Source organism: Rhamphochromis sp. 'chilingali' (assembly GCF_963969265.1).
Source record: "Rhamphochromis sp. 'chilingali' genome assembly, chromosome: 6".
Taxonomy (NCBI): Eukaryota; Metazoa; Chordata; class Actinopteri; order Cichliformes; family Cichlidae; genus Rhamphochromis; species Rhamphochromis sp. 'chilingali'.
In genome coordinates, this window is record NC_137933.1 from 5,716,108 (window position 1) to 5,743,996 (window position 27,889).

Sequence of the window (27,889 nt, forward strand, 5' to 3'; positions counted from 1 at the left end):
TACTTCAGGATTATGAAGAACACACCCAGTGACATCAGTGAGGTTTGAAGAAGAAGAAGAAAAAAAAGCTCGCAACTCAAACTGTGCAGAGGAGGAACAAGAGGGCCGAAAGGTCCTGTGCGCTTTTCTTTCGGCTCTTTCTCGGCGTGTTGCTCTTTTCAAAGTTCTGTTGAGTTTGGGACTGAAGTTGCGCTTCAACTTTTCTTCGTGACTGCAGTGGAGCGCAGAGAGTCGCGTTTCTCGACAGAGGAGGATGTCAACTTCAGAGGAGGGAGACGGGCCCCGGCCCAGATATGGCTGTAAGTTATGCGCTTTCCCCCCGTGCTCACCTTGAGATGCCAGGCAGGAAGGCTTCCTTTAACCGCACACAGCCCCGGACCACAGTGGACACTGCGCTCACGCAAGACTCCTCCAAAAGTCCCGAAACAGACGTTGTATGTTAGTAGAAAGCGCTCACGGCGAGCTTGGCTCTTTATTTCTGACGGCATGATACAGCCTAATCATGACTTCCGCGTTTTAATAGCAAGGCATCGTAGAGCGGGGAAGCAGTTTCCCCGACTTTTTCCTTCTTAAATGCCGCTTTACGTCCAAGTTAGTTCGTACGTGGACGTGGGATGGGGACTGGACCTGGTGGAAACGGGACAGACGGCGATAGTCCAAAGTTTTGCGTCCTCGCACACATGAAGCGAACAGCTACCAACTTAACAACCACCGCCCATAAACTCAGACCTTTTGAGGCAACGTGTGGTGATTGCACTGTGACACTTTATCCACGCAGTGTGGAAAATGTGAAGTGGTTTGCTTAGCCGATGGTATGTCATTTATGAGTGGATACCAAACCTGGTTCCAAACAGGAGGCCGTTTCTGAAGTCTTAGCCCCGTATGTTCCGTTTCTGCTGAAAGCTGTTTTACCTGCTGAGGTGGTCCCTCCCCTCCTCTCGTCCCCATCCCCCTCCCATCATTATGTGGGAAAAACCCCACGGCTGTAGGGACTCATGCTCTGTGCAGGCCTCTGTGTAATCTCACGGGGAATCGCCCTGTGACTTCCTCTGCATTGTGTGGGTTACTGTTTGCCATCTCCACACACATGCATTCCCTAAAGTTACATGCACCTGTGTTCATGTGTGAAGCACAGATGACTTACAAACACGCTGGCTTTATGGAGAAAGTTAGAGGCCACGCTGCTGGTTGGAAAGATTTCCATAGTTATGCAAGCAAAACAAAAATTGATGAGGTGAACATTGTGTAAACGCTGTTTGTGAATAGCCACACTGTGAGGCTCTTTGTGCAGCAACACAGCCATAGTTTCTTATTTCCCATGTATTCCTGCTGTTTCAAAAGCATTCCTTGTGTTTCCTGCCTCCAGCTGTACTGGATGGCGTGGAGCGGCTCACAGCCGAGGAGATGGATGAGCGGCGCCAGCAGAACATGGCCTATGAGTACCTGTGCCACCTGGAGGAAGCCAAAAGGTAAGAAAGTCACTTCATCTGCAAGTCAGCTGAGCCTGCAGAGGCAGCAGGGTTCATGAGTAAGAGCTGTGAGTCAGCTCGCAATGAGCCCCTGCACCTAGTGTCAGATTATATACACAGAGAATTATGTAGAAAACTACCAGTTTCCAAAAAGCTACAGAAAACAGACCAGAGACGACTCATAAGAAGGTCAAAGTGATCGGCCTTGTTGCCTTTTTTTTTCTTTTTAAAGAATGTATGTCCAGTCTGAACTTGTTGCCAGTAAAGCTGGGCTGAAGCAACAAAAACACCCGGGACAGCATCCCAGCATCCCAGACTGGATTCAAAATCAGCGTCCAGAGTCTTTCAGGGCAGGGAGCTCGTCACCTCTCTGGGAAATGCTGTGATAGTGAAGGTCAAATGATCTGTGACACATGACATCACGGCTGTAAGCATTGCTGCACGGCTGTGATGTTCAGGCCTTCAGACAATTCTACATGTAAAAAAAGAAAAGGTGTTAATCATTTGTTGGGCTGAAGACCACTTGTGAAAACCACTTTCGCTGAACACAGTTCATCACTGTGTTCAACGAGCTCAAACCATGAAAACCATCCAGAAACAGTCTGTGGGTCCCATCCCCATTTAAATGGACTGAGGCAGAATATCAGACTGTCCTGTAATCTAACAACAAATATCAGAGAGGCTCAAACACTTTGTGTCAGTCACAGACTGAGGGGGACGGCCCGGGTTGTTATAGTTTAAATGCCAGCGTCCACGATAGTATCAGGGTACATTAGTGCATGTGGCACGGGTGAAGTGCTTATCTGTGAAGCCACTGATGACACATTAGGATACATACGAGGGTTATGTGTGTCTTTTAGGAAAGGCCATGATTGTTTCAGTGACACTGTGTCAACCCACAGTCTGTACATATTAAAGCAAGCCCGGCTCTGAAGTGAAAGAGTCTGGGTCGCCCACTGAAAACATTCAGCTCAATTTAAAACGAAGAATATTAGAACCAAACTGAGTTTAGTCGCTCTCGGTCCCCAAAACCCAGAGAATGTGGTTAAATGTTGCAACACAGTGAGAAAAATCCCGCCTGTCGTCCAAATGACTGAAAAGTGTTTCTGGCTTTAAAGAAAGGGAGAAAATGTCTTATCTGCGGCAGAACTCGTTCATGGCTTGTACGGCGGTGTCATCGTTTTCATTTCTGGCTAATCTGCCATCTGTTAACGCTTTATCGCTCACGACAGGCAGGCTGCACTTATTTAGTAATTTTGGCTCAAGATGTTTGAGGAGTTATGGTAATGTGAAGCATGCACGGGAAAATCTGAATAGCCAGAGCAAGTCACTGATTTGGTTCCTAATTCAACTGTATGTCTGCCCTCATGTAACCTGTGAGTATGAGATGTAACATTTGCTAGAAAGAAAGCAGGAGTCTATTTATTGACTGAAGCGTATCACAGCTTGACTGTTGCGTGCAGCGGAGACGTGTCATCGTTTAATCTCAACCTGTGCTGAAGTTACAGTTTGGAGAGAACAAGCAGCTTGGAAGTGACGTCTCTGAATGGCGGTGGTTTTGGTGCTGACTGCGTAACAGCGCGTCGCAATCCAATGTGATCCTTTCAGTGACTCTTTGATCTGACGGGTAAAACGTTTAGCTTTGGAGAACACTTGCTTTTTCTTAGGTGGATGTCATGTGTGGTGCTCCACTCAGTGACCAGCGTTGAAATGTTGGAAGAAGTTCTAATGATCTGTATGCTAACAAGCCCTACTTTCAAACATGTAGTGATGCTGGAGGTCTGTGGTTTCACTGGAGTAAAAGCCACAGGCGTACTCTGTTTACTTCTTTTCTTTGCTGTGTTGTCTGAGCAACACCCTGTGACCCCAACAGAAAGTCTCTATGAGGACCCTTGCAGTATGACTGGATACCTCAGTCGTCAGGGTGAGCGTACTTGAACATTAATTGCTAAATGCAGATCATCACACTTGAAAAGGTTCAAGCAGCCACACCTCATAACTTTATGTTGAGCCGACTTCTTGTTTTGGGGGTGATTTCGTTAGTACATTCATGACGAAATAGGTGAGGTCTGTTCTTTCTCTTAGACGTGTGTGTGTGTGTGTGTGTGTGTGTGTGTGTGTGTGTGTGTGTGTGTGTGTGTGTGTGTGTGTGTGTGTGTGTGTGTGTGTGTGAGAAAGGTGGCGGTTGCCCGAGCTTGTCAGCAGCCACGTATGTTTGCTTTCAGTGTGTGTGGAGTCAGCGCGGGCTCATGGGTTCAAAAGAGGAAGGATTGTGTTAGACAGGAAGTGACTCAGTCCCTGTTGATTTTAATATCTCCCACTGTTGCCACAGAAACCCACAGTTGTCATAGCAACAGGTTCCGGTGTGAGTGGAGCCGGGTTGCTGCGAGGCTGCGTGCGCTCTGATTCTGTGTGATTGTACTTCTGCAGTGAAGGTGTGTGTTGCCCCTCGTCCCTCACCGGCTCACACGGGCGGGCATCAGGAAATCCTTGGAATGATTTCGGAGTATCTGACATTTCTGCTTCAGTTGGGCGGCTTTTTTTTTACCCCTGAAATGCTTTCTAGGATTTGTAAATTTGGTAAATCAGGACACTTGAGAGGAAAAGAGCACATTTTAGGTGAGCAAAGCACTAAGTATGAAATGTGGGGTCACATGAGTTTCCTGTGTTTTTCACACTGCGTTGCTGGAGGAAAGCATATGTGAGACCATATTGGTAAATTCGATATTTAGCTAAGTTCTTGCCTTAGTTTGGGAACCTAAACTACTTCAAGTTGTCAGCATTAATATGCTAATAATATAAGATCACACCATTCAACATGTGACACTTGTTCATTTTTCTTACACATTTGCTGTGAACTACAAGACTTCACTCTGATGGCACAGCCTGCTGATTGCACAGATTGTCACAGAGCTGTCATTACACAGTTCAGAATGAACCCGATTATATAAATATAAAAATATGCCACAGCGTGCTGCTTTTTGATTGGGATTGTCAGTCTGAAGGAATCAAGGGACGTTACATCAGTCTTTGAGAGGGGGGGCTTTTGGACGAGGACGAGCCCTGAAAGCCCTGCAGCTGTGTTCTCTGCGCTTCCATCCACATGCACTTCATCAATGTAGTTGGCTGAAAGAGTTCACAAATGCTGCTGGTGGTAAGTGAAGACTAAAACCAGATGCTGCTACTACAACTTTCTCCCACGAGGACTCAAAACTCCCTCAGGAAAATGAGTGAAAATCACTGTCGGATTGTAAAAGAAGGAAAATATTAGACACTGTTCAGCTGGATGCTAAACGATGTGCTCACTGCCCCGATCCCGGAGGAAGCAGACAGTCTTCCTGGTCAGGCAGCTCAGCAATTCCCAAGAGCTCAGTGTGATGCAGGCATGTCTGATACACACAGTGGCCTGGAGAAGCGTTTGGGCCTGTAATTATGGGCCACGTTTCTGTGCGTCAACATGAAACTTACTCTGATATAAAACTGGAGAAGGACTGTATGACGGCAGTCATTACTAATCTTTGAAATTACCATTAGTAATAGACTTTTTATCATAAAATGAAAGTTACAAACTGACCTCTACCAGCTGAATGAAAGTGGAGCTTTTAACCAGCACAGCCTCCCAGTTGGCATCGAGGAGCAGGTGCTGCAAAGACACGCCTGCCTGTGTCTGTTTGAATAGCGGTTACGTTACGTTGGCTTCGACTCATTAACACAGGACTTTTTGTCTCACTGTGAGCTCCAAGATCATTCCAACTGTTTCACTACCCATCCTGCATTGCAACAATGGCCTATGAGTGTGAAAATATATTTCAATATTTTGAAATCTTTGATATTATTTTGAAATCAATTTCAATTTCTGATGTTGATGTTACTGTAATAGTGAGGTAGCAATCATCAAATGTAAAAGCCTCATCAATTATAGTGATAGTGACCACAGTGATCCTGACTGATGCTCATTTCTGCTGTAAGCTCCTTTTACTTGGGAGCGTTTGGGAATTGACTCGTTTCTAGAACAGCCTCAAGTGGCCATTGCAGGTACTGCAGCTGTTAGCACTTGTGTCTTGGCTTCATATCTCAGGCCTGAAGGTGGCGTTGGGCAGGACGCCCTGTTTTCTTAAAATTAACAAACATGATTTTTCAACATTTCTCTGGTTTGTGAATATCAGACAAACCTGGAGGAAAGGATTCAGTAACGCGTGTGTGTGTGTCTGTGTGTGCGTGCGGTCCTGGATAAACCAGTCTGGGTTATTTCCCGTCTTCACATTCGTTTCTACCAGACTTAATCCAACTGCCCCACTAGCTGATCACAGCTTTGTTTCAAGGGAAGTCTACGATGTTTGATGAAGACACAATTCCTCTGTTGATTTAAATAGTCTGTTGCCAGTAGCAGCACAGTATTTGCTCTTGACCTCTACAAGAACGACTCCTCTGAGTGACGGTGTCCCGGGCCGTTGGTGGCAGGAATCTGTTACAGTTGTTACATCAGAGTTTCAGGCAGTGAAGCGACTCCATGTAGGGAACACCTGCAGAGAAAGGCCGGGGCACAGGAATGCTGGGAGTGTGTGTGGTATGATATGAATGTATGTGACAGATGCACAGCAGGGCGTGAGCCTGTACCTGGCTGTGGGAATGCACTGCCACCGCTCCATCACTACTACTGTCAGATGTGCATTCAAGTGTCGATACAGACACAAGTGCCCGTTTCATACCTGCCAGCCCGGCAGACGGATGCAAACGACAGCAGGTTTTATCGCTCTTATCTTCATGTTCCCATTAAATGCACAGAAGCAAGCAGTGAGGCTCAGGCAACCTGCTCTTTATCACACCATATTTGAATGGTAAGTGAGTCGCGCACCTCTGCTGAGCTCCGTTCACTGGAGAGGCCATGATTATTATGATTATTTTCATTGTCTAGTAATCAAGCAGCTGCCCCCCCCCCCCAAATGTTTCATGAAAAAGAAAAAATCCAAAGTAGAAATCCAGTCGTCCTGTTTGAGAAGTTGAAAGCAGCGTGTTTGGGTAACATTTACATAAGAAGAAACTTATCTTGTATCTAATGTTTCTGAAGTTTCGCTTCAATTTTCTTTCACTTTCTGCTCCTTTCGTGCAGTGTGCAGTGGGAATGCAGTCAGACATGTTTTCAGTGTGATACTATTTTTATTGATCCAGGCTACACATTCAGACATTTCATACATTGCCACAAGCAGAAAACAATTTCAAGTAGTCTCAGTGCACAGATGGCACATAGTGTCATGTGGGCTACAATTTTTTTTTTTTCTCATGATCATTTCCTGTCTGTATGTTCTGCAGTGTAGTGAAGCTGGGTACGAGTCACACACTCAGCATATGTTTTCTGCAGATCACGATGTTGTGTTTGGGGTGTAGGAGCAGGTCGTGACAGGTTACCCCCCCCAAAGCTGATGGCACCATGCGCAGCATACTGTAGGCAGCAGAGGAGCATGTGTTTGTTTTGGCTGAAGAAGAGGGGCAGAGGTTACCTGTTTGATTTTACAGTATGGGCTGGTAAACAGATAGTATAGCTGGGTTTTTCCAGTTCAAAATTGGCCTTTAGCAGAGTGACTATACAAAAGGCATGTGTTACCTAATTGGACAAAAATGTGTGTGTTCCGATGTTATTTCTGTCCATTTGTTACAAAAAAATCAGTACTAGGGCTGCTCAATTAATCGAATTTTAATCACGATTACGATCTGGGCTTTCAACGATCATTAAAAATGACTGAGCCGATTATTAGCCCCTCCCTCATTTATCCGCGACACCTTAAAGGCCGGTCCGTGAAAATATTGTCGGGCATAAACCGGTCCGTGGCGCAAAAAAGGTTGGAGACCGCTGATTAAGAGGACCCGAGGGAAGCTCGGAAAGCTAAGCAGAAGTTATTTGGAGAGGAGAGTGACTGCCGTTGGTTGAAAAGAGAGGTAAAAAAAACTTCAGTGGTGTTGCACACTATTTTATATTATTTTTTTAAAGTCATTGTTAACCCTTTAAAGCCGGTCAGAGCAGCACGCTCCGTGTTGTGTAACTATTTTTAAATCCCTGTAGAACCGGAACCGTGTAAGCTAGCGCAATAATTTGTTTTGCATATGAAACCGGAGGAATTGTACTTACATCTTATGCCATCAGCTTGTCCTCGGCCACGGTTTCCTTCCACATAAAGCTTTGCAAAAATTGCATAAAAAGCGCTTGCAGGAACAAAAACATAATATTCCAGAAACACGCTTTGCCGATCTGATCAGCTGTTCGTAACACTTCCCACATTGAAACAGACGTCAGCGCGAACTATCACATGTCCGCCATTTCCTGGCCGAAACCGGAAGTGATGTCATTTTCGCGGAAATGTAGTTTTTTACTTGTAGGCCTTAAAAGCCTATACTGGTCATGTTTGACTTTTCTGAATAGTTGCTGGGATGCTTAGAACTCAAACATCACTGCTGGAAATAGTTTATTTTGATGCACCTGCTGTTTTCTTTGCAAATTTGCATCATAGGATTGTTTTTTTTGTTTTTCCTGCAGTATATAAAAATTGGTGTATCTCCAAAATAAAACTATGAAGACACTCAAAAGAAGTTTCCTGTTGTTGTAAACTATTTTGTGCAACTTTTTTGTTTTTAAAGTTTTGAGGGATAAACCTCTTAAATTTCTCCAAGTAGAAATATATGTAAAAAAAACAAAAACGATTTTCAATTTTTTTGTAGTTTATTGTACTTTTTTGCAATTAATGTAGTTACTATGGACTTAATGCATACATATTATTAAAATATGGGCTATAACAGTTGTATAGCAACTTGAAATGCTCCCACAAATGGCACTACCACATATAAAAAAAATTATATAATCTCTGGTGGACTTGGTTCTATAGTAGGTCTTAAAGGGTTAAATAAATATCGTCAAATAATCGAGATCTCAATTTCAGTGAAAATAATCGTGATTAGCATTTTTGCCATAATCGAGCAGCCCTAATCAGTACCTTTATATGATATAGTTTATTTATTCCAGATTTGGAAAATAATCTTGTTACAACAATAACAAAAAAATTTAAAATGTTTTGGGGGAAAAAAAGGAATTTAAAATAAAACATTGAGTGGCAGTTATTTTAGGAAGGAAAAACTTTGTCATCTTCCAACTTGAGTTTCTTCTAATTTGTCCATTGGACATGAATTCTTGTTTTGTTTTGTTTTTATTAAAACTCACAGCCTGTTCAAAAGAACAAGGAGGAAGTTATAAAACTATTGTCCAGGCGTAGGTGGAATCCTGACTGACTTTTATGGTCAGATCAGAGATCAGACTCACCTGTCAGGTTAAAGAAGTAAAACGACAACAAACAATTCTTTTACCCGCAGACACCACGTGCATCACTCACCATGAAAATGTTATAATTGATAACAGAGGTGTGGGTACGTAGTCAGTTTGTGCTTCGTACCTTCTCAGAAGCACTTCAGTCACCAGGTCAGTGTGTACCACCGATGTCGTCCAGCTGCCATCTGTGGTATTAGTCCTGCCGCTGACAGCGCGCTGAGATGGCGAGATTAAGAACAGGAAGGTGTCTGGCTTTGTTTTCTTTTGTGAGAGTGTGGTTCATTTTCAGGTCTATTAACAGCTCACAGAAGTCAGAGAGGATGTCTCGTACGTATTTACATGACAGTTTTCCTGCAAAATGTTAGAAAGGATTTGGATTTGAAAACTGAAAAGAAATGGCAGTGCAGTTATGTAAATGACTGAAACAGGTTGCAATGACTCGTTGCTGGAACTTTCCGTTATAAAGCTTAGATTAAACCAGTTTTGAGTCCCTCTTTGATTTGGAGCTCAAGAGGCGGTCGTGCTTTGGTTGTTGGACAGACGAACAAATGAAATGTGAGAATTCGTGGCACTGATTAGGTGCTATGCTAACGGTTTCCCCGCTGGTCTCAGTACTAAGCTAACCTCGCTGGCTGCTGGTTATGTTCAGCACACACAAACGAGAGTGAACTCTGCAAGAAACCGAACATGTGAATCTAAAAAAATACGCCAACGATTTAAGCATTTTTAGGAAAGTTACATCGAATCTAACTTAGCGCTGTAGCTTACTTTCCATAACAGCCACTCGTCATGTGTAGCCCACATAACTGCTCTAAGATCATTTATTGTATCCATTATGTTTAAGGTCACTGCAAATGATGAACCCAGTCATTGTTCTTTATTGATTCCCCTTCTCTGATCTTTTTCCTCCCACACACACTTCGCAAACAGAATTTGGGTATGCTTTGCACGAGAGTTGAACCTTTACTCTGAATAAGACAGCACAAAGGTCAAATGATGCTGTGAAGCTCTTAGTGTAATGCTACCAGGTCTCATACACAACGACAAACAAGTTTCTTTCTACTATTCAACCTCAAAGCCAGCCATACTGCTGTGATGTAACTGTAGATACCTGTGTGCAGGTGTTGTGCTCCAAAATACTGCACAGTTGTAGTTGATTAGTTTGGGATTTTTTCATGGACTTTGGTAATAAATTTGAAGGTGAACTAACAAAAAAAACCTAACTTGTTGCCATGACGACAGCAGAGTTTACCTGTGATTTCACCCTCGCTGACACTGACTGACATGCTGCACTCAGGCTGTTTTTGCTCAGATGAAATCCATCCTTCAGGTCATAGTAAATGCTGTTTGACAGCAAAGGTGTGTCACCTCTTAAAATGGGGAAAACATTTCGCCCATCACTTAAGAGCGATGAGAATTTCTTCACAGACGAGGTGGTCGACAGTGGGGAGAGATATCACAAGTGGCACAGTGAGGTGGTTGTTGGGTTACATCATTGGCAGCTGACGGCCACTAAGCTCTTGTTATACGAGTGGAAATCTTTGGGATTTTTGTGTAATCTGTTTAAATCCTTGTACTTTATTCAGCATAAATTCTATAGCAATAACTCTATATTGAAAATCAAACTGCTCTGCTCCCTTTCAATTAGAGAAGTAACTAGTTCAGTCAACCTCACGGCAGATATGAGCTGACGGTGCAGTCAACGAATGCGACTGCCGCTAACAACATCCATTTTTCCTTCTTTCTTTTTGTGGCTGCTGCTACTTCTCTCCCACACTAAGAAACTCTCTTCCCGCAACACAAAATCCACTCACACAGGCGCATTAAGCTGTATCTACCTTCATTTGCTTAATGAATTAAAATGCTCTTGGTGCAGATTGTGTGTTTCTCTCTGCTTTCACAATGCTCTAAGCTATGGTAAATGGTAAATGGCCTGTATTTATATAGCGCTTTACTAGTCCCTAAGGACCCCAAAGCGCTTTACATATCCAGTCATCCACCCATTCACACACACATTCACACACTGGTGATGGTAAGCTACATTGTAGCCACAGCCACCCTGGGGCGCACTGACAGAGGCGAGGCTGCCGGACACTGGCGCCACCGGGCCCTCTGACCACCACCAGTAGGCAACGGGTGAAGTGTCTTGCCCAAGGACACAACGACCGAGACTGTCCAAGCCGGGGCTCGAACCGGCAACCTTCCGATTACAAGGCGAACTCCCAACTCTTGAGCCACGATCACCCATAAGCTAATGCTAGCCTTTCTGCTAACCAGAGGTGTGGCTGAGTCACTGCAACAACAATTCACTGACGCTTTTCTTCATGAAGGTTTAGCCAAGTATGTTTATTATTATTTGTCTTGTTAAAGAAAGCAATAAAATTAATAATTGTGTTGTCCTGTTAATGCTATGCAGTGAGTGTTAATTTTATCAGTAGCTCAATAGCCACATTAGATTTTACAGCTAATTAGCTTTGACAGCTAATGTGGCTATTGGGTAACTGACAATAGCTAAAAGGCTAATATTAATGTGTGCGCTGGATACATTAATATTTATGACAGCCAGAGCTTCACTGACATCTCAAAGTTCCTCATGTTGTTAAGTCTTGTGAACGTCTATTCTTCAAGGGTTCGAGGTGTTGGGTGAAAGTGAAAGAGGCCAAAGATGTATTTATCAATTAACATATATCTTCTTTTTTTCAGGCGAACTTGCATAAAAGGTTATAAGCTTTATTCTTGGCCACGGCAAGAGACTAGGAATCATTCTTTTATATGTAAGGCAACAACAGATGTCAGGTTGATATAGTGGATTGTCATTTATGCTTAGAAATATCTACTCATATATGCTTAGAGTTTTATAATCACTGTCATGTTGGTAGAGGTTTGATCCTTAGTAGTCTGTGGAGACTCTGTGTGCCTCCCAGAGCACTCTGGCATGCACACAACTTAAGGTCTGGAGAGAGGTTATATCTGCTCTTACTGATATATGGTATAGCAAACACACGTACATCTGTTTAAGTCTAAGTGCCTTTTGTTTAGATGAACGGCCGGACTTCCAGACCAGCAGGTTTAGGGAAGTCGTTTATGGGGTCACACACTGACAACCCCCCCCCCCACAAGGTATTCTTTGTGTGTATGTAGATGTCATATGTTAATGAACCTATGTAAATTCATGTAACCTCAATAAAAGAGCAGTGTTACGGGGGAGCGGACGAGAGCGACTGGGGTCAAGCGAAGGGACGGCGTTTGTCCAGTTCTCTCCCGTGCACGAGAGACATAAAGAACTTTGCCTACTCGTGTCTTGCTTTTGCTGTGTAATTAAATTGTCTTCAACATTCCAGCGAATAGGTTCAAGCTACAAACCTATCAACAGACAAGACTGTTTTCCTAACTTTATAAAATAAAATTTAAGACATGAATAAATCCGCGAACATAATTTTACTGAAGTGATATTTGATTAGTAAAATAAAAAAATGACATGTTGGTGTTGTTTATTTGGACTACATTTATTTTAGCTCTGTGTGAGTCTTTCACTGCACGCTGCTCACATTTACACTCACACTAGTTTTCTGTTCCCTGCTCTCGGTATCACTGAGTGCACCCCTCACAGCTGTGCTGAAGAGAAATTAATCTAAATTAAGGTTGACACAACACATTATGTTACATGGAGTTATCACATTATGTGACCTGTAAACTCTTGACCCTTTGCTATTAGCTTGCCTCATGCAGTGTTAGCATAGTGTTGAATATATGATATGAGAGAGAGATCTGTGGAGTGCAGAATATCTCATCACACATTAACCCGTGACGCGATAAAGTTTCTTTCTTATTGTCTTCTTAATACGTGGGAATGGTGCGACGCCACTGTCTTTTAATCTTAGCTCAAGAGAAGCCAGTCGAATAAACCACCTATCATGCTAAACACAAGGATCCTCTGTGTTTTATCTTTTATCTGAGCTTATCTGACACCCACAGTACTGAAAAGAAGATTTTAGGAAGTTTATGCTTAAAAAAGGAAAACGAACATCGATTGCATGGACGAGGAGAATTGAAGCAACAGCAATGAAAGGCTTTAAACTGTAAATCTGTATTTTGGTGTTGAAGTTAAGATTAGGACTGTCCCCATGCCGAGCGTCATGTTGCAGTGTAAAACAGAAGCCCGGTGTTCTCACCCTTCAAGAGCAGCACAGTTCCTCCTAAAGCTCCGGCCAACTGCCTGCAGTTTCCTGTTTTCAAAAGTTTCCCAACGCTGTTGTGTACAGCTGCTGCTGCTGCTGCAATACCTGTTACGTAATGTCACAGCCAGCGTAGGAGGTGAAAAATGGCCTCTTCGATGCCATTACAGTCGTCAGGTGACTAAACCTGAAGGCTCAGCTGATGTGCTGATTCCATATAAATGAAAAGCTTCCAAGGATGACATTTTTGTTTTATTCATTCTGAGCAAAGTTTTATTTTTGTTGATGAAATTTCAGTTAAAAACACTTGTTTACTAGTTTCTTCTCTTTTTCTTTGCTTGGTTGTTTTAACAGGAAACTCAGCTTTCCTCTGCTCTTTGTGCCTTTTGAGACATGAGTCTTCATCGTAGTATTCAGTGTAGTATTTTGGGTATTTGTGTAAATACTACCTGCTGCCTGTTTCCTGGGAGACAGCGAGGCGTCCCAGAAAACAGGCCTGAGTCACTCGGCTGGCAGTAAACAGTTGAGAATGAGGGAATGAGATGGGAATGAAAGGGAGAGGGATTAGTGCTCCATAAAGGCCCTGCGGGAAAGGTCCCGCCCTACCTCCACCTGTGAAACCTGAGACTGCAAGTTACACTCTGGACTTCACAATAGTTTCGTCCCTGCTCACCAACCCCCTGCTGTACTGTACATCAGCTGTTATTTGACCTCAGGTGACCTCGTCTGGGACTCGAGTAAAAGCAGGTCGGACGTGCTGGGACTCTTGGGCTCTACGAGAGCTGCTTTGCATACTTCACAGTTCCAAGTCGTCCTTATTTTTCGGATAAGTTTGTTCATCTTCTGTCTTAAAAAGGCTTTTTGAGTCCTGATAACGATAAGGTTTCAGCAGCAGCTGTTTGGGGACCGCTGCCTTAGATAACTGCATTATCTACATTAGCTCTCTCTAACATCATACAGAGTCAAGGACAGGAAAAAGTGTCTGAAACAAAGCAGCTGGTGTAGCCTGAATCTTGAGCTTTTGTTGCACATACCTGCATATGTGCTGAGCTCACGTTTATCACGAGAATGCAGCAGAATGTCCAAGGTGGCAAATAATAAATCCATCAAAGCCTTCTGTAGCATAAAGGACAGCAGAGGGTTGTGTGGAGCAGGCGTGGGTGAGTGCAGGGTAACGTGGTTGGCTTTGCTGTCACAGACAGGACAGGCTGTTTGACTGTGAGTGGGGAAAGTGCAAGGTCACTTGGTGCACAGATTCCAGTGTTGCAGCAAAGCATGTAATGGACAACTTGGCTTTGACTCATCTTTCTTTGTATTCCCTCCTGTCATTTCTCTCCTCGTCTCCCTCCATCACTCACAGCCTCGTTTTCCATGAAACGCAGTCAGATTCCCGCTGGGCTGGATTGGCCTGTGGTGTTAGAGTTGTGGCTGAGCATACACACCTTCCTTTAGCATCACAGAGGTTCACAGAGCAGGACATAGAGGCCACGTGTGCCTTGACATTGTGCTGCTGCTAGATAAGGCTCACCACACATCATTTGCCTTTCCAGCTATTATGTAAACACCACTTCCTACCCTTCTCTTTTCAGGCACACACAGAAATAGGTCTGTAATGCTGGGGAACAATGCGAGACTGAGAGCACGTCGATAAGTGCCGAAGCTTGGCGCTGTCGCCACTCAGCCTTTTCCTGCTTTTCTCCACAGCTCGGTCCATCCACGGGCTAAAAGTGGCCCAATGTTAGGCCTGGTGATGCATGTGTTTCTGCTCATCGCACCAATGAATACGTGTGTCGCAGGGATCGTTCTCCACAGGGGCATTCCCATTTTAACCAGGATGGTAATCCTGCAAACTGCCAATGATTTGATGAGGTCCCAGATATTTCTCCTGTTGGATTGGGTGTCACAGTAAAATAGCATAGAAATCAAACCTGCTGCACAGCACGGTTATTGCATGTATTACATGACGGAACTAAATGTCCAACCACGCCGGGCTCGTCTGGTTTGGGAGGTTTCAGTCAAATGCTGCATTCATGACACGAAGAAGATTTCAGGTGGAGCGAGCATCGTTGGACAAACAGCGGCTGCTGTGGTTTGGTAAAAACGTGGTCACGTTTTCTGTGATTGTTATTCAACAGCCACTCCTTTCTTGTTTGGCTTTCATCACAGAGCCCTCAAACAGAAGCTCTCATCGAGCTGTAGCTATGCAGACTCCTGTCACAGCATTCATCTATACGTTTCCCCTACACTGTGACCACAACACTGTGCAATCAGTTCAAGTGATTCATGGCTACTCAGCTAATTCAGTTCACTTGCATTAGAACCAAATAAACCGTATCAGCATTCCCAGGTTTAGCCAATCCAGGATTATCCAGTTAATCCTGGATCTTTTAAGCGATGTAAAAAGAACAAGCTCCATAGGTGTGGACGTGAGGCTTTACTGGTGCTTGGCTCACTAAACCAAAACTTATTCTTACAGTTCTGTCACAATATAACATATAAACTACAATTTGATCAAAGGTTTCTTTTGTAATCAGCAGGAAATGTATTTAACATAAATGAACTAGTTAGACTAACCATAAAAGCTTTGAGCGGCTGTCTCGCTGTCTCTGACCTCAGTTGCTGAATTTTCTAGTGTTACTAGCACTCAGGATTTAGTTGGACTCCCATGTGAAATAATCTGGTTATAAGTGGTAAAAAATTAAAAGCATGAAATGAAGAAAGATCCTCAACCAGGTGTGAGATCATAATAAAACAGCACTGAGTGTGGTTCATGCTATCATAAGCAAACATATAGACTTCTTTTGATCATGTGACTAAAATGCTGAATTGTCATTTCCTGTGGCAGTGCTTGACTTCCCCTTTTTAGTAGGATTGTCCTCATAAAGGACTTTTTATTTTCCCCTCAAACATCCAATTTCTAAATGCTGGTTTCTTAATTACGGTTCATCAGTGTAATTACCTGCCTCACATTAGACACATGTCTATCATGCTAAACCAATATAATTTCACTAATGTGCACACTCGACTCACTGAAGCACATTATCGTTCTTTATAGCCCTGACCTAACTGTTCCAAACAATGAGGCATTGAAACCTATGAGGCCGCTCCCTGAGAGGCATCGGGCAGCAGTGACTCAGCTGTACAGTAACCAGGCGTGTGGCCTGCACAGCCTATATTTCTGAGCTGTTATCAAACGTTAACGGTGTGTCTGTGTCCAAAAGTGAAACCTGGGGAAAAGGGAAGCGGCTGAAGTTAGCTTATGTTATTAACACTCCGCCTCAATCTCAAACCCACCATCCTAGCAAAGAGAGTGCAGGGCAAGTATAGGCCGTTTGATTTAAGTCATGCAGGAAAACAAGAGGAAGCTCCTCGATAGCAGGCAGAGGCGTGGTCGGTGTGTCTTCCTGGAGTAACAGCGGTCAGTAGCAGACCTCTTCCTATGAGACTGACCTCTGAACTCAGCACTGACATCGGCTTCCTGAAAGCGTGCAGGATCTGAGGAATGAGACAATAATTCCTGCAGTTTCCCTCTGTGTCCTGTGCTGTTAGAGTAGAATAGTCTTTGTCTTTATACAAGGACAACAACATAACTGCTGTGATCAGCAAAATGACATTAAGTATAAATATTAAAAATGATAAATAGATTATTTAACCTGAGACAGTGCTTATATAGGTGTACATGAGTGTCCTGACAGTTATCAGTGCACCTCGTTGTATGTGGAGGGGTGGGGCTGATGGAGGCCACAGCCCGAGGAAGAAGCTGCTCTTGGTCTGTTTGTGTGGGATTGTATTAGTCTGTGGTGTGGGCTCTCCAGCCGTACGGCCCTGCCACAGTCCAGCAGCAGCTGTGCAGCTTCTGCACCGCACTGTGATGCAGTCTGTGAGGATGCTCTCTATGGTGGTCCTGGAGAAGTTGAGCAGCAGTTTCTGGGGCTGGAGCTGTGCTTCCTAAGGAAGGACAGCTGTCTGCTTTTTCAAAAGAAAAGGTTCCTTTCAAAACAAAGATCTACGGGTCCAGCAGCAGATGTTCAGCTCGAGGCTGATTATTTGCAGTGCTGGGGACTAACAGAGTACATGTACTGCCGTTACTATTTAAAATACAAAATATGAGTAACTGTATTCTGTTACAGTTACCGTTTAAAAAGGTGGTATTCAGAATACAGTTACTTTGCTGAAATAAATGGATTACACGGCGGTCTTTTCCTGTTTCATATGTTGGGCTATGCCCTCTCTGTTTTTGGGGCTCTAGAGGCTCTGATGTCTGTGTCTCAGTCTCGTGGCCCATGTCACCTCTACTTGCAGCAGCATAATGATGTGAAGAAATATTTAAAAAAATTATTCACAAAAATGATTTAATATGAAGGCAACAGGCAGAGTGTTACAGGCATCGCCCTAAAGCATGTAGCCTGATGGGCAGTGTAGTCCGTGCTGCAGCGAAAATGGACTGTCATACCCGTGATGTGTCTGTGAGCGAGGGAGGGAGAAAAAGGAAAAGTACGAGCTGTCACCGAGCAGAAACGGGAGCTGGAAGCATGTAAATATAATAATAACCACTGCAGCCAAAAAGAGAGCCCGACAAGCCCAGTTGTAAGTAAGCTGTTAAGACTCGACTGTACACTGTGTTCGTGTTTTCCTCTGAAACAATAAGTTCAGTTGGAGCAGCCTTTCAGCCTCTCTCTGTCTCTCGCTAGCAAAGTTGACCCAGACAACAAAGTAAAGCTAGTTTTCAGCTACGAGCCCGACACGAACCCGACGTATTAGCCAGAGGTCCCTTTACTACGGTTCGGAGCCGCGGACCTATTTTATATTCGCGACGAATCGTTTTCTATACGAGATCGCTGCAGAAAGTGCAGCCTTACCTAATGTCCACCTACTGTTACTCATTTATATTAAGATTTAAACATCAAGTTGGTATGACGAGTAGCCTTCAGTAATAGTAATAAATCACACAACAATAGTACATTCATGTAGTTGTAAACAGCATGATAATATATTAAGTGATCCAAAGTATTCAGAATACGTTACTGTCATTGAGTAACGTAACGGAATAAGTTACAAAATACATTTTGGGGCATGTAATCTGTAGTGGAATACACTTTAAAAGTAACCTCCCAACACTGGTTATTTGGCCTTGTAGTTTATTCTGCATATTACTGTTACATTCACAAACTTCTACAGCTCCACAGATGAGATTTATTATCAGAATGTAACAACTTTAGAATTCCTGTCTTTAAAAAATCGTCCATGTCTGAATCACAGCAGTGTAACGTTATTGTCATCATTATGAAACCACACTCATGTAGATTGATTTAGTTTGATGTCTTCTTACCATTTTAAAAAAGTAACCTGAGCTTGAGCCTGGTTTTCACACACTGCATTACATCATGTTAGCTGTCTGTGCCATTAGCCATTAGCCATTAGCCACTCCTTTGGTTTTACAGAAGTGATTAAACTGAAACTTAAGTAAAAGCAGGACGATGAGCATCAAACATCTGCAGTTCTTTGTGAATACGTATATTCAGTGTGAGTGTCAGCACTGAATGTTAGTGCTTTTCAACAGAAATCATTAAACTGGTACTTCCAGTGTAAACTGTTGCTAGCTAGTATACATACTGAAAGCTGTCTCCTAAATAAGGACCTTGTTGGAAAAAGTATTAAAAATAATCTTAATTGTCACTAATTTGCTTTGTCTCATGCTTTTAGTATCGGTCCAATATTATCATTGAAGTGTGACGTGTGAACATTTGATTTGGTTTCGTTTCACAAACATGAATCCTGACTTAATGTCCGTGTGAAAGCGTGCAGCTCTTAAACTGTTTTGTCGAGTGGGACAAAAAAACTTGATATCAGAAGTTTTCTAATGGTGATCTTTTTGGTATGACATGAATGTAGCTTTAGCCTTCGATGAGCTTGTCCCAGAGGACGTTCTTGAACCGTCACGTCTTTGATAAGACTGTTTACAGCCACTTTAGAGACTTCAGATAACATTTTCATATTTGTGGTTATTTTTTGAATTGTAGACACGCCTGTAAATGTCACACGGATCATTTTTGGCAGCTCTTTGCCATAATTGACGACAAACAATTCAGAGATCCCATTCATGGCCGCCGTCCTTCCCAGTTAAGTGGAGGGTGTGTCTGTGTTTGGGGGAAAAGGGGAATGTGTATAGCCTTGATAAAAGAGCCATTACTGAGCAGCCTTTGTGGAGCCTTTCACTGCTCCCATGTGCAGTGAAAGGGGGGGCTTGTTCCTGCCTGGCAGGCCCGAGCCCTGCGCTGTGGGTCCATCACCTCAGCCTCAATAGCAGGCCTGTCTGGAGACCCTGTGTCACGACTTCCTGAGAGGGAAGTTGTTTCAGCTGGTGGTTCGCTGGCTTCTCACGTTGGAAAATGTTGCTGTGAATGTTTCGTCACACAAGTGTTTTAACAAGAGCTTAGACATGGATATTGCCTAAAAATGAGCCTCTGTACTTTGTATTTGATTGAATAAAGTCAGAGACAGTTTTCACAAGTGTGTGTGCGTGCGTGTGTGTGTGCGTGCGTGTGCGCGTGTGTGTGTGTGTGTGTGTGTGTTAAGGACAGTCTGTCTGTAGGAAGAAAGGAATCTTGTAATCAGCGTAGAGTTAACCTTGTGCTGTTTCTGAAGAGTGGGAGTGTTTCCTTAGCGAATGCAAACACAGGCTGTCTGTTCACAAGAACACATTTCATTTCACTGCCTTCACACTGTGACGTTACACAGATAAAACTCAGAGTAGTTTCATAACCAGTGTTAGAGCAGAAAAGTTCACCATGCTGTTACACGCCGCCATGATGCTTTGCTGCAGGGATCATTCCTCCTTTAATGAGTGTAAACTGACCCGTATTTAAGAGAATGAAAGGAGATGACAGGGTGATTTAAATTACATACTAACATTGGCTGGCTTCATATGTTGTTACTGGTAAGTGACATTTGCTGGTGGAATCTAGTCCACCAGTTGCGTCCCAGTGAGAGAGCTCAGCGTGTCTGCTCTGTGGCCCGGGGCTGACACTGTCACTCAGCGGGAATGCGCCTCCACAGTGTGACCTGGAAGAAATGAAATGTCACGCGTGAGGAATGCTGAGGGGTTAGCAGCACTAACCAGGTTAGGGGGGTTTGTTGTCTTGGAGCTGCAGAGAATTAATACTGATGTGTGAAACGGATCAACACAGGAAGGAAAGCTGTGCTCTTTCCCCCTGAGATCAAGTCAAGACACTAGTTGGATCCTTTTTAACTGTGAGGTTGGACCTTTTGGACCTGCGGCATTAATATTAAACCCGAGCAGGGCTTACTCCTTATTCATAATAACCAATGAATCAGGCTATGGTAGGAAAATGTTTCTGTGGAAACTTCTGATGGCCGATGTGTTTATATTTTAATGGCATTTATCCTGAAATAAAACTTGCTATACAAAAAGAACCGTTTTAGATGAAAGTGTTTTGCTCTTATTCTAATAGCAGGGGTGGCAGTCATGGAGGTGCAGTGTTGCTATCTGCACGTGCTAACACTAGCGTGCATTACATACAAAAAGTTGTTTGTGCTTTGGGTTAAAAACCAAAACTTCTCAGCTGTACTTCAGAGCAGGTTTCTGAGTATTTGCCAGAAAATGATCTCGAGAGCGGTCTTGCTAAGTGTGTTGAATTAGCTTATAGCTATCGGCTATGGTTAGCTTTGTCGCCTTTAAACCTATTGGGGGAAATCTAAACATCAAGACCAAATGTTCTTTGCATGCATCTGTGATATTTGCTTTTAAATGCTGTGAGCAATGACTCACTTTGTTTCATGGCCTTTAAGAGGCACTGCAGTGTTTCCATCTTCACTTGAAGTTGTGCTTTTTGTTGACTGTAATGCATGATACGTGTTTGTGCTGCCCTCCTTGCAGATGGATGGAGGCCTGCCTGGATGAGGACTTGCCTCCAACAACAGAGCTGGAGGAGGGGCTGAGAAACGGCGTTTATCTGGCCAAACTGGGCAACTTCTTTGCGCCGCAGACAGTTTCCCTCAAGAAGATTTACGACCGTGAGCAGACACGTTACAAGGTGAAAACATGCAGATGTTTATGCATTTGTCATTTATTTACTGTAATTTGTTACTGTGAGCCTTTGTTCTCCTCTGATGTAATACGTCTCTCTTACAGGCGACTGGTCTTCATTTTAGACACACAGACAATGTCATCCAGTGGCTCAACGCCATGGCAGAGAAGGGACTGCCAAAGGTAAGGCCGGCTCAAAGCCCACAGGGGACACAAATGTGCACAAACTGTCAGTTAAGCATTTACAACAGAGACTTACTGGATTGTGTTGGTTTTGCATATTGTCAGCCAGTTACGTGATGCCAGTGCTCACATTCAAAGCACATGCTTTGTTTGACATTTCAATTTCTCACCCTCAAGACATCAAATGATCCCAGGTAGCCTGAGCTAAGCTTGCAAAGAAGTGTGCTAGAGATGACGTTACAGTAAATATATGACAGGGTGTCGGTCCTGCAGCCAGTGACTGTTAAGAGTAGTTCTTTGTCAGATTTAAATAAGCGGCTTAAGTCCTACAGTATTAATGCTGCCGTGTCAGTGTTGGGGGGGTGGGGGGCCATTCCTCCGACCTTGTTGTTTTCATGCGTTTGTCAGAATGGGAAACTGCTGGGACATTAAAAGTCACACAGTTTTAGTTTATTGCTCAGAATGTTTGGAGACACTTACTTTACCTGATGAGCTTTTTTTTATCAACCAAGGTCATGATAGCAGCTACAGGTAATATCAGATTACAAATAAGATGCCAACCCCACAAAAAAGCAGTTCTTTATTTTTACTTTGTTCTTGCATTTGAGTGGGATGTCAGAAACTCTGTAATTTAAATTTCCTCAGGCATTGAGCTGTTTGTCTGACCTGAGTGGGTGTGGGTTTTTTTTCCTGATAATTCAAACCAAACGAATGAACAATCGGATGGAAAAAGAGCTCGATGGCCACGGCTGCCAGACGACAGAGAAGGATCCTCAGAGCAGCGCTGAAGTGCAGCTCACCAATACTCAGTTTAAAGAGCACTGCCGTCCCTGTGCATCGTGACAGAACGGTGCTTTACCCTCGTGTCAAATGTTTAAAATGAATCACTAAATGTAGCTTTTATATGAAAAGAATGAGTTTTAGGTTGATTCCCATTTTTGATGACAGCAGCGTTTTTCAGAGTGACTGATTGCTTCAAACAAGCTTTCCCTTCAGTGGACGTTGACTTTGATACTGTGGTCTGAACTCCTCGGACGCTCGGAGTGCTTTGGAGAAGTTGGCAGGTTTGTAAACTGTCCATTCAGGACAGTAAAGGAGCACTCAGCCTAAAATGAGGAAACACTGGCCTGTTGTAGTAACGAGGCTCCTTTGTGAGAAATTTCCACATGAGCAAACTGGCAGCGGGTCATTTAGTTGGAGGTGAATAAAATCGACTATCAGACATGAAAATGACCCGCTGGTAGCTGTGTTAAATGTTTCATTCCAGTTGTGCCACAGAGGCAGCGCCAGGGCGTGTGAATAGAAGAGCTGCATTGAGTAATCCCACCATTGAGCTAATATACTGAGTCACTCCTGCACACATGCTGCGACATGATGAAGCCGTTGTCTCTGTGTTTCAGATCTTCTACCCTGAGACCACAGACATATATGACCGGAAGAACATGCCACGCTGCATCTACTGCATACATGCACTCAGGTTTGTGTCTCGTCCTTTGAGTTTGATTTGACAGTAAGGACCCAGCTTTAGCTGCCCTGCAGTTCAGACTGCTGCTGAGGCTCTTTTTTTAAAAGCATTAAAGCCTGGAGCGCTCAGCATATGGCGTGACTTTTGAAAAAGGCTCCAACAATGGGTCTGTGACACTGAGGTATCCAGCGGCACAGAGTATGTGCTCATTTGTTTTGATTGCACGCTCAGGTGTAAAGGATGTTGATGCCTTCAAAGCCAGCAGAGCAGATGTTGTCATTGCTCTGAGCTCTGTAATTACCCTCCTAAAGAAAACGCACACATGCACTGCCACAGAAATGTGCTCTACTGTAAACACTGAAGTGTGTGGTTTGTCCAACTGGTGCTGTGAGCAGCTGTACAGCAGCTTGTAAACCTTCACGGTTACTGTGGTGGTCGGTGTGTTAAGGCGGCTCTGAAACATCTTCTCAGATTAAGACATGGTGCCTCTGAAAACTGCCATCCCAAATCCTCCTTCTTCATCCTCTTGTGCTGCTGCTCTACTTCACAGCAAAACTAACTTTCCTACCTGTAACCTTCAGAGTTCACTTTTACACATCGCTGTTGTTCAGTCTAAATATCCTTTTAGCCCCAGGTCAGCTGAGATCATTTATAGGCACATGCTGAATAATCACGTCTCCTTGGTTTGAACCTCTTCACAGTGATAATTAAAAGTAGTATTTCCAGCCTTTAGCAAAGGCACATACAGTACTTTTCATATATTTCATACATATTGGCTGTTCACTATTTGTCGATTGCGTAACCAAAAATAAAACGAGTAGTAAAATCCTGGAGTTGTTGGAGGTGTCAGCCAAGCGCTGGTGTTTATATGCGTTCCTGTGGTGACGCTCATCTCTTCTTCTGCACATCTTCACTCATGTTTATACTCACTTCTTTTCTCCCCTGTGTTGCAGTCTGTACTTGTTCAAGTTGGGTCTGGCACCTCAGATCCAGGACCTGTATGGAAAAGTCGATTTCACTGGTAAGAGTGCGAGCCTGAACGTGCGCATCTGTTTTCCTCGTTTGCTTCTTATTAACGTCCTTATGTCGTCTTAAATCCAGACCACTGCCAAAGTTAGCGTGCCGCTTACAGGTAACCTGTGGTGCTCATTCTGTATTGTTATGGTTAAACATCACGCTGCTGGGTTTCTTCTGATTGGCTTCCACTTGTAAACAAAAGCTTGGAGCCGCTATGCAGGGAATACTTGTACACTTCCCCTGACCTCATCACGTGATGCTAAATGTCATGTCATTGCTATGAGCCTCCACCACTGTAACAACATACAGTAATATGTAAATCATGGTGAAACTGCCGTCAGCCTGAGAGCAGCACTGGCAGCGCTGTGAGTAAAGAGCGGAGGAGCTCCTGGAAATGTGAAAGTCATTAGTAACTGTCAGAGGGTTTCCTGTCAGCCCAGCTCAGCTCGCTGTCCCTGAGCCAGTCTCCAAAATCAGATTATCACACATGAGCCAGGAACAGTCTGTCTCTGCCCCCCCAACCCTACTCCTTTCTCTCTTTTTCCCTCTCCGCTGCGATCCGTGGATCTGTTCCATCTGCTCTGTCTTCTCTCTCCCAGAGGAGGAGATCAACAACATGAAGAGCGAGCTGGAAAAGTATGGAATCCAGATGCCCGCCTTCAGCAAGATTGGTGGGATCCTGGCCAATGAGCTCTCAGTGGATGAAGCGGCATGTAAGCAGGGGCTCGGGTGTCGCTGGGAGGGGGCGGGCTCTCAGAGCTTCTAATAAATGCTTTAATGAAACGGATGCATTTCTTCCCATCCGTCTCAGGATTATTCCAACTCAGGAATTTAGGACGTTTGATTGTTGATTAAGTAAGAAACCGTCGGCCTGCCTTTGTTTACTTCAGTCCAGTCCAAAGCCAACCTGACATCACTGCGTCAGACGGCATCTCTACAGCCACAGACAATCAGAAACAAACACGTCACGTTTGTGAATTCTTCCAATAAATGATTTCTTAAATGGAGACGTGATCGATAAAGATCTGTTGATGAGTGACGTCTTTACTGTGTCGTATATAACACCAGTTGAAAAGTGACTTCATTTAGTCAGCTGTGGCTCAAAGGACACAATTTTAACAGCCTGGTAAGGCAGCGATGTTACAATCCCACGTTTCAAAGTTTTTCCACAAAAACTAACAAAGTAAACGGTGTGACTGCTTCTCCTCCTCAGTGCACGCTGCTGTGATTGCCATAAATGAGGCCATTGACCAGGGCGTACCAGAGGGCACGCTGGCCGCTATGCAAAACCCCAACGCCATGCTGGTCAAACTGGATCCCAGCTGTGCTCAGCAGTACCACGACACGTTGTACCAGGCCAAAGGGAAGAAGGTGGCCAACTCACGCAAGCGGGTAACTGGATTTACCGTCCACTGCTTTCATAGCAGCCTGAGGCACATTATTTTATAATTAAAGATGAAGGGAGCTCATAGCAGTCGCGTCTGCTTTTTGATTAGAAAATAATTGAAGGTTCAGCCTGAAGATGGAAGAAAATGTTGGCATTAGTCTGCGATGTGCTGAGAATGGCTAAAACGAAGCACTGCCATACTGATGCACTTTGAATGCATGGCCCAAACATCCCTTTAAGCGCACAAACATCTTATTCTAGTATCATGCAGTGCAAACGTGTAACGTGCTGCTCTGCTCTCACAGCAAATGGAGAACGCCGAGGCAGAGAGGGACATCTACGATGAGCTTCTTACCCAGGCAGAAATCCAAGGCAATGTCAATAAGGTCAACGGTAAGCTACATCAGCACACACACACACTCTGTGGTATTTACTGGATTCTGTGGTGCACTCGTGGAAATGCCGACCTCTCTCCAACAGTGAACAATGCTTTGAGTGAAGCTGAACAGGCCTTGCTGAGTGGAGATGAGGATAAGTTGTATGAGGCGCTGAAGGCCATGGGCATTCAGAACCTGCAGCCCCAGAACAAAGCCTGGTACCTGAAACAGCTGCAGGGTGACCGAGAGAACAAAGAGCAGGTGGGGTCAACAGTCTAACAGCCACCACTGTAGCAAGCCTGCGTCCCTCTTTCCACATTAACCTGGTTTCTCCTTCTTAGACGTCTCCAGGAGAAGCCCTGACTAAGGACGAGCTGCAGAGCGGCGTGGACGTGGCCAACGGGATAGCAGAGAGCTACCTAAAGAGTACGACTGTAACAACTGTGTTATAAAAAAGTTATCTATGCGTTTGTAACTCGGTTCCTGTCTCTGTGCAGTGCTGAAAGCAGTGGAACGGATCAATAATGCAATCAGAGAAGGTGTGCCAGAAAAGACGGTGGAGGAGCTCATGAACCCTGACGCACAGCTGCCTGAGGTCTACCCGAGCGCTGCAGACCTCTACCAGAGAGAGCTAGCCAGCCTGCAGCAGCAGAGCCAAGAGGTACCTGGACCCAAAGCTCAGTGAATAATGTGAACGCTCACTGACACAGTTCTCAGCAGAGAAACGTGTTCGTGTGGCTTTAATGCCAATTACAGCAGCAGCTGACAGTCTTCCAGTTTATATCACAACAGGTGCTCTATTGGGATCCAGCCTGCTCTGATGATAGCACAGTTTATTTTATTTTTCACTGAGACGTACACAAAACAGAAAGGACACTAAAGTCTGCACAGACCGAGGTAGGAAGTACTCCTAACCCAAGTTCTCATCTATGTGAGAATATACTTTTTTTTTTTTTTTCCCCCAAAAAGTTTTTTCGTGTGTTTTCCACGACAGACATCAGAATCCGTCTTTTGTAGCACAGCATGTGCTCACCGTGATGGCAGCCATTGGGTTGTGAACTTGTCGTTGCCGTGTCTCCTTTGGCGCCAATCGTGACCTCATTGTGTGAGAGCGTCAACCACTAACCTATTAGCTAATGCTAGCAAGCCTGGTTAGCAAGCATAAAATGTGCAGGTGCAGTGTTGTCGTATCAAACTCACCGTACCAGTTTCTGTAACTAAGAAAGATTTTATTTATTTCCACATGGAATACTTTGGTCCTGTTTTCCATGCTCCATGTTTGAATTCCCATTTCCTACCCGAGCATGGAGCCATGCTTGGTGTATATTTATTATATACTGGACTGGAAGCGGTGTGTATCTTACGACCTCCTTCATGACCGAGTAAACAGTGTAGTTGATTATTTTAGTAGCAATAATGGTAGTTTTACATATGAAGCGCTTTATGTTTCTGTCCCGCAGGGTAACCTTACCCACCCCGAGCTGCTCGTTGCCGTGGAGATGCTGTCATCGGTGGTGCTAATGAACGAGGCGCTGGACGTCGGAGACCGAGGGGCTCTCTGGAAACAACTGTCCAGCACCGTAACTGGACTCAGCAATGTTGAGGATGAGTACGCTCAGAGGTGAGCGCCTACGCCTGGCGTCATCAACACGTCCTTTGTCAAGTCTTGAGTGTTTCTGCGTGAACAAAAGCAGACGTGCAAACTCTTTACCCCTGTGCTCCTCAGATACATGGATGAACTGATGCGTCTCAAAGCAGCAGCCAGAGAGGAAGGGTCCGACTATCTGACCTGGAACGACATTCAGGCCTGCATCGACCAGGTCAACCTGGCTGTGCAGGAGGAGCATGAACGTAAGAGGCCACACGATCGCATCCATTCACGTCTTTGTCAGAAACTTGTGGCTGCTCGCTTGTTCACAGGTGTCTCACCTGGTAGATCGGTGTGTTTGCTGATCTCGTGTGTCCTCCCAGGATCAAACCACCACACCATGGAGCCACGATATTTCAGCAAAGTTTGAGATGATGTTCCTGATGCCATCCAAAAAATGCTGAACATCCTTCTGTTTTAAGGAGTTTCTGTCATTGATGACAGTCTTCCTAATTAAAAGTGTGATTTAGTGCCACGGTCTCAGACGTGCTCGTGCAGCAAACATAAACGCGTGGCGCTGCTAGATCATCGGTTTGACACTTTGATATAAAGTTTTTAAACCAACATCACCGTGGATGGCTCCACTGAACTGCCAATTATTGTACTTCCTCAAATGGCAGTCTAACAAACGCAGCCACGCCCCATAAACTCGCTGGTTAAAATGCTGCAGCTACATAAATGCTACATAAACATGAAAAGCTTTGTTCCAATTTCCCATCCATGGTAACAATACAACATATAGAGCCAGGTCAGGTAGAGCGAGCTGGAAACTTGGCGCTCGCGTCTCTCACCCCGTGTCATCACTTCTG

At 44.2% G+C, this 27,889-nt stretch overlaps 1 protein-coding gene across 1 annotated transcript in view; it reads left to right on the forward strand.

Moving 5' to 3' along the window:
- The window catches only part of iqgap1 (IQ motif containing GTPase activating protein 1), a 43,058-nt gene continuing 15,169 nt past the window's right edge, over positions 1-27,889 (forward strand). Inside the window, exons 1-14 of the mRNA XM_080884379.1 lie at positions 1-299; positions 1,367-1,469; positions 20,854-21,010; positions 21,109-21,186; positions 22,587-22,663; positions 23,605-23,672; positions 24,268-24,381; positions 24,882-25,060; positions 25,361-25,448; positions 25,536-25,693; positions 25,774-25,858; positions 25,930-26,093; positions 26,893-27,053; positions 27,159-27,283. Of these exons, the coding sequence (XP_080740505.1) occupies positions 254-299; positions 1,367-1,469; positions 20,854-21,010; positions 21,109-21,186; positions 22,587-22,663; positions 23,605-23,672; positions 24,268-24,381; positions 24,882-25,060; positions 25,361-25,448; positions 25,536-25,693; positions 25,774-25,858; positions 25,930-26,093; positions 26,893-27,053; positions 27,159-27,283 (1,603 nt within the window). The 5' untranslated portion in view covers positions 1-253. The remainder of the gene's footprint in view (positions 300-1,366; positions 1,470-20,853; positions 21,011-21,108; positions 21,187-22,586; positions 22,664-23,604; positions 23,673-24,267; positions 24,382-24,881; positions 25,061-25,360; positions 25,449-25,535; positions 25,694-25,773; positions 25,859-25,929; positions 26,094-26,892; positions 27,054-27,158; positions 27,284-27,889) is intronic.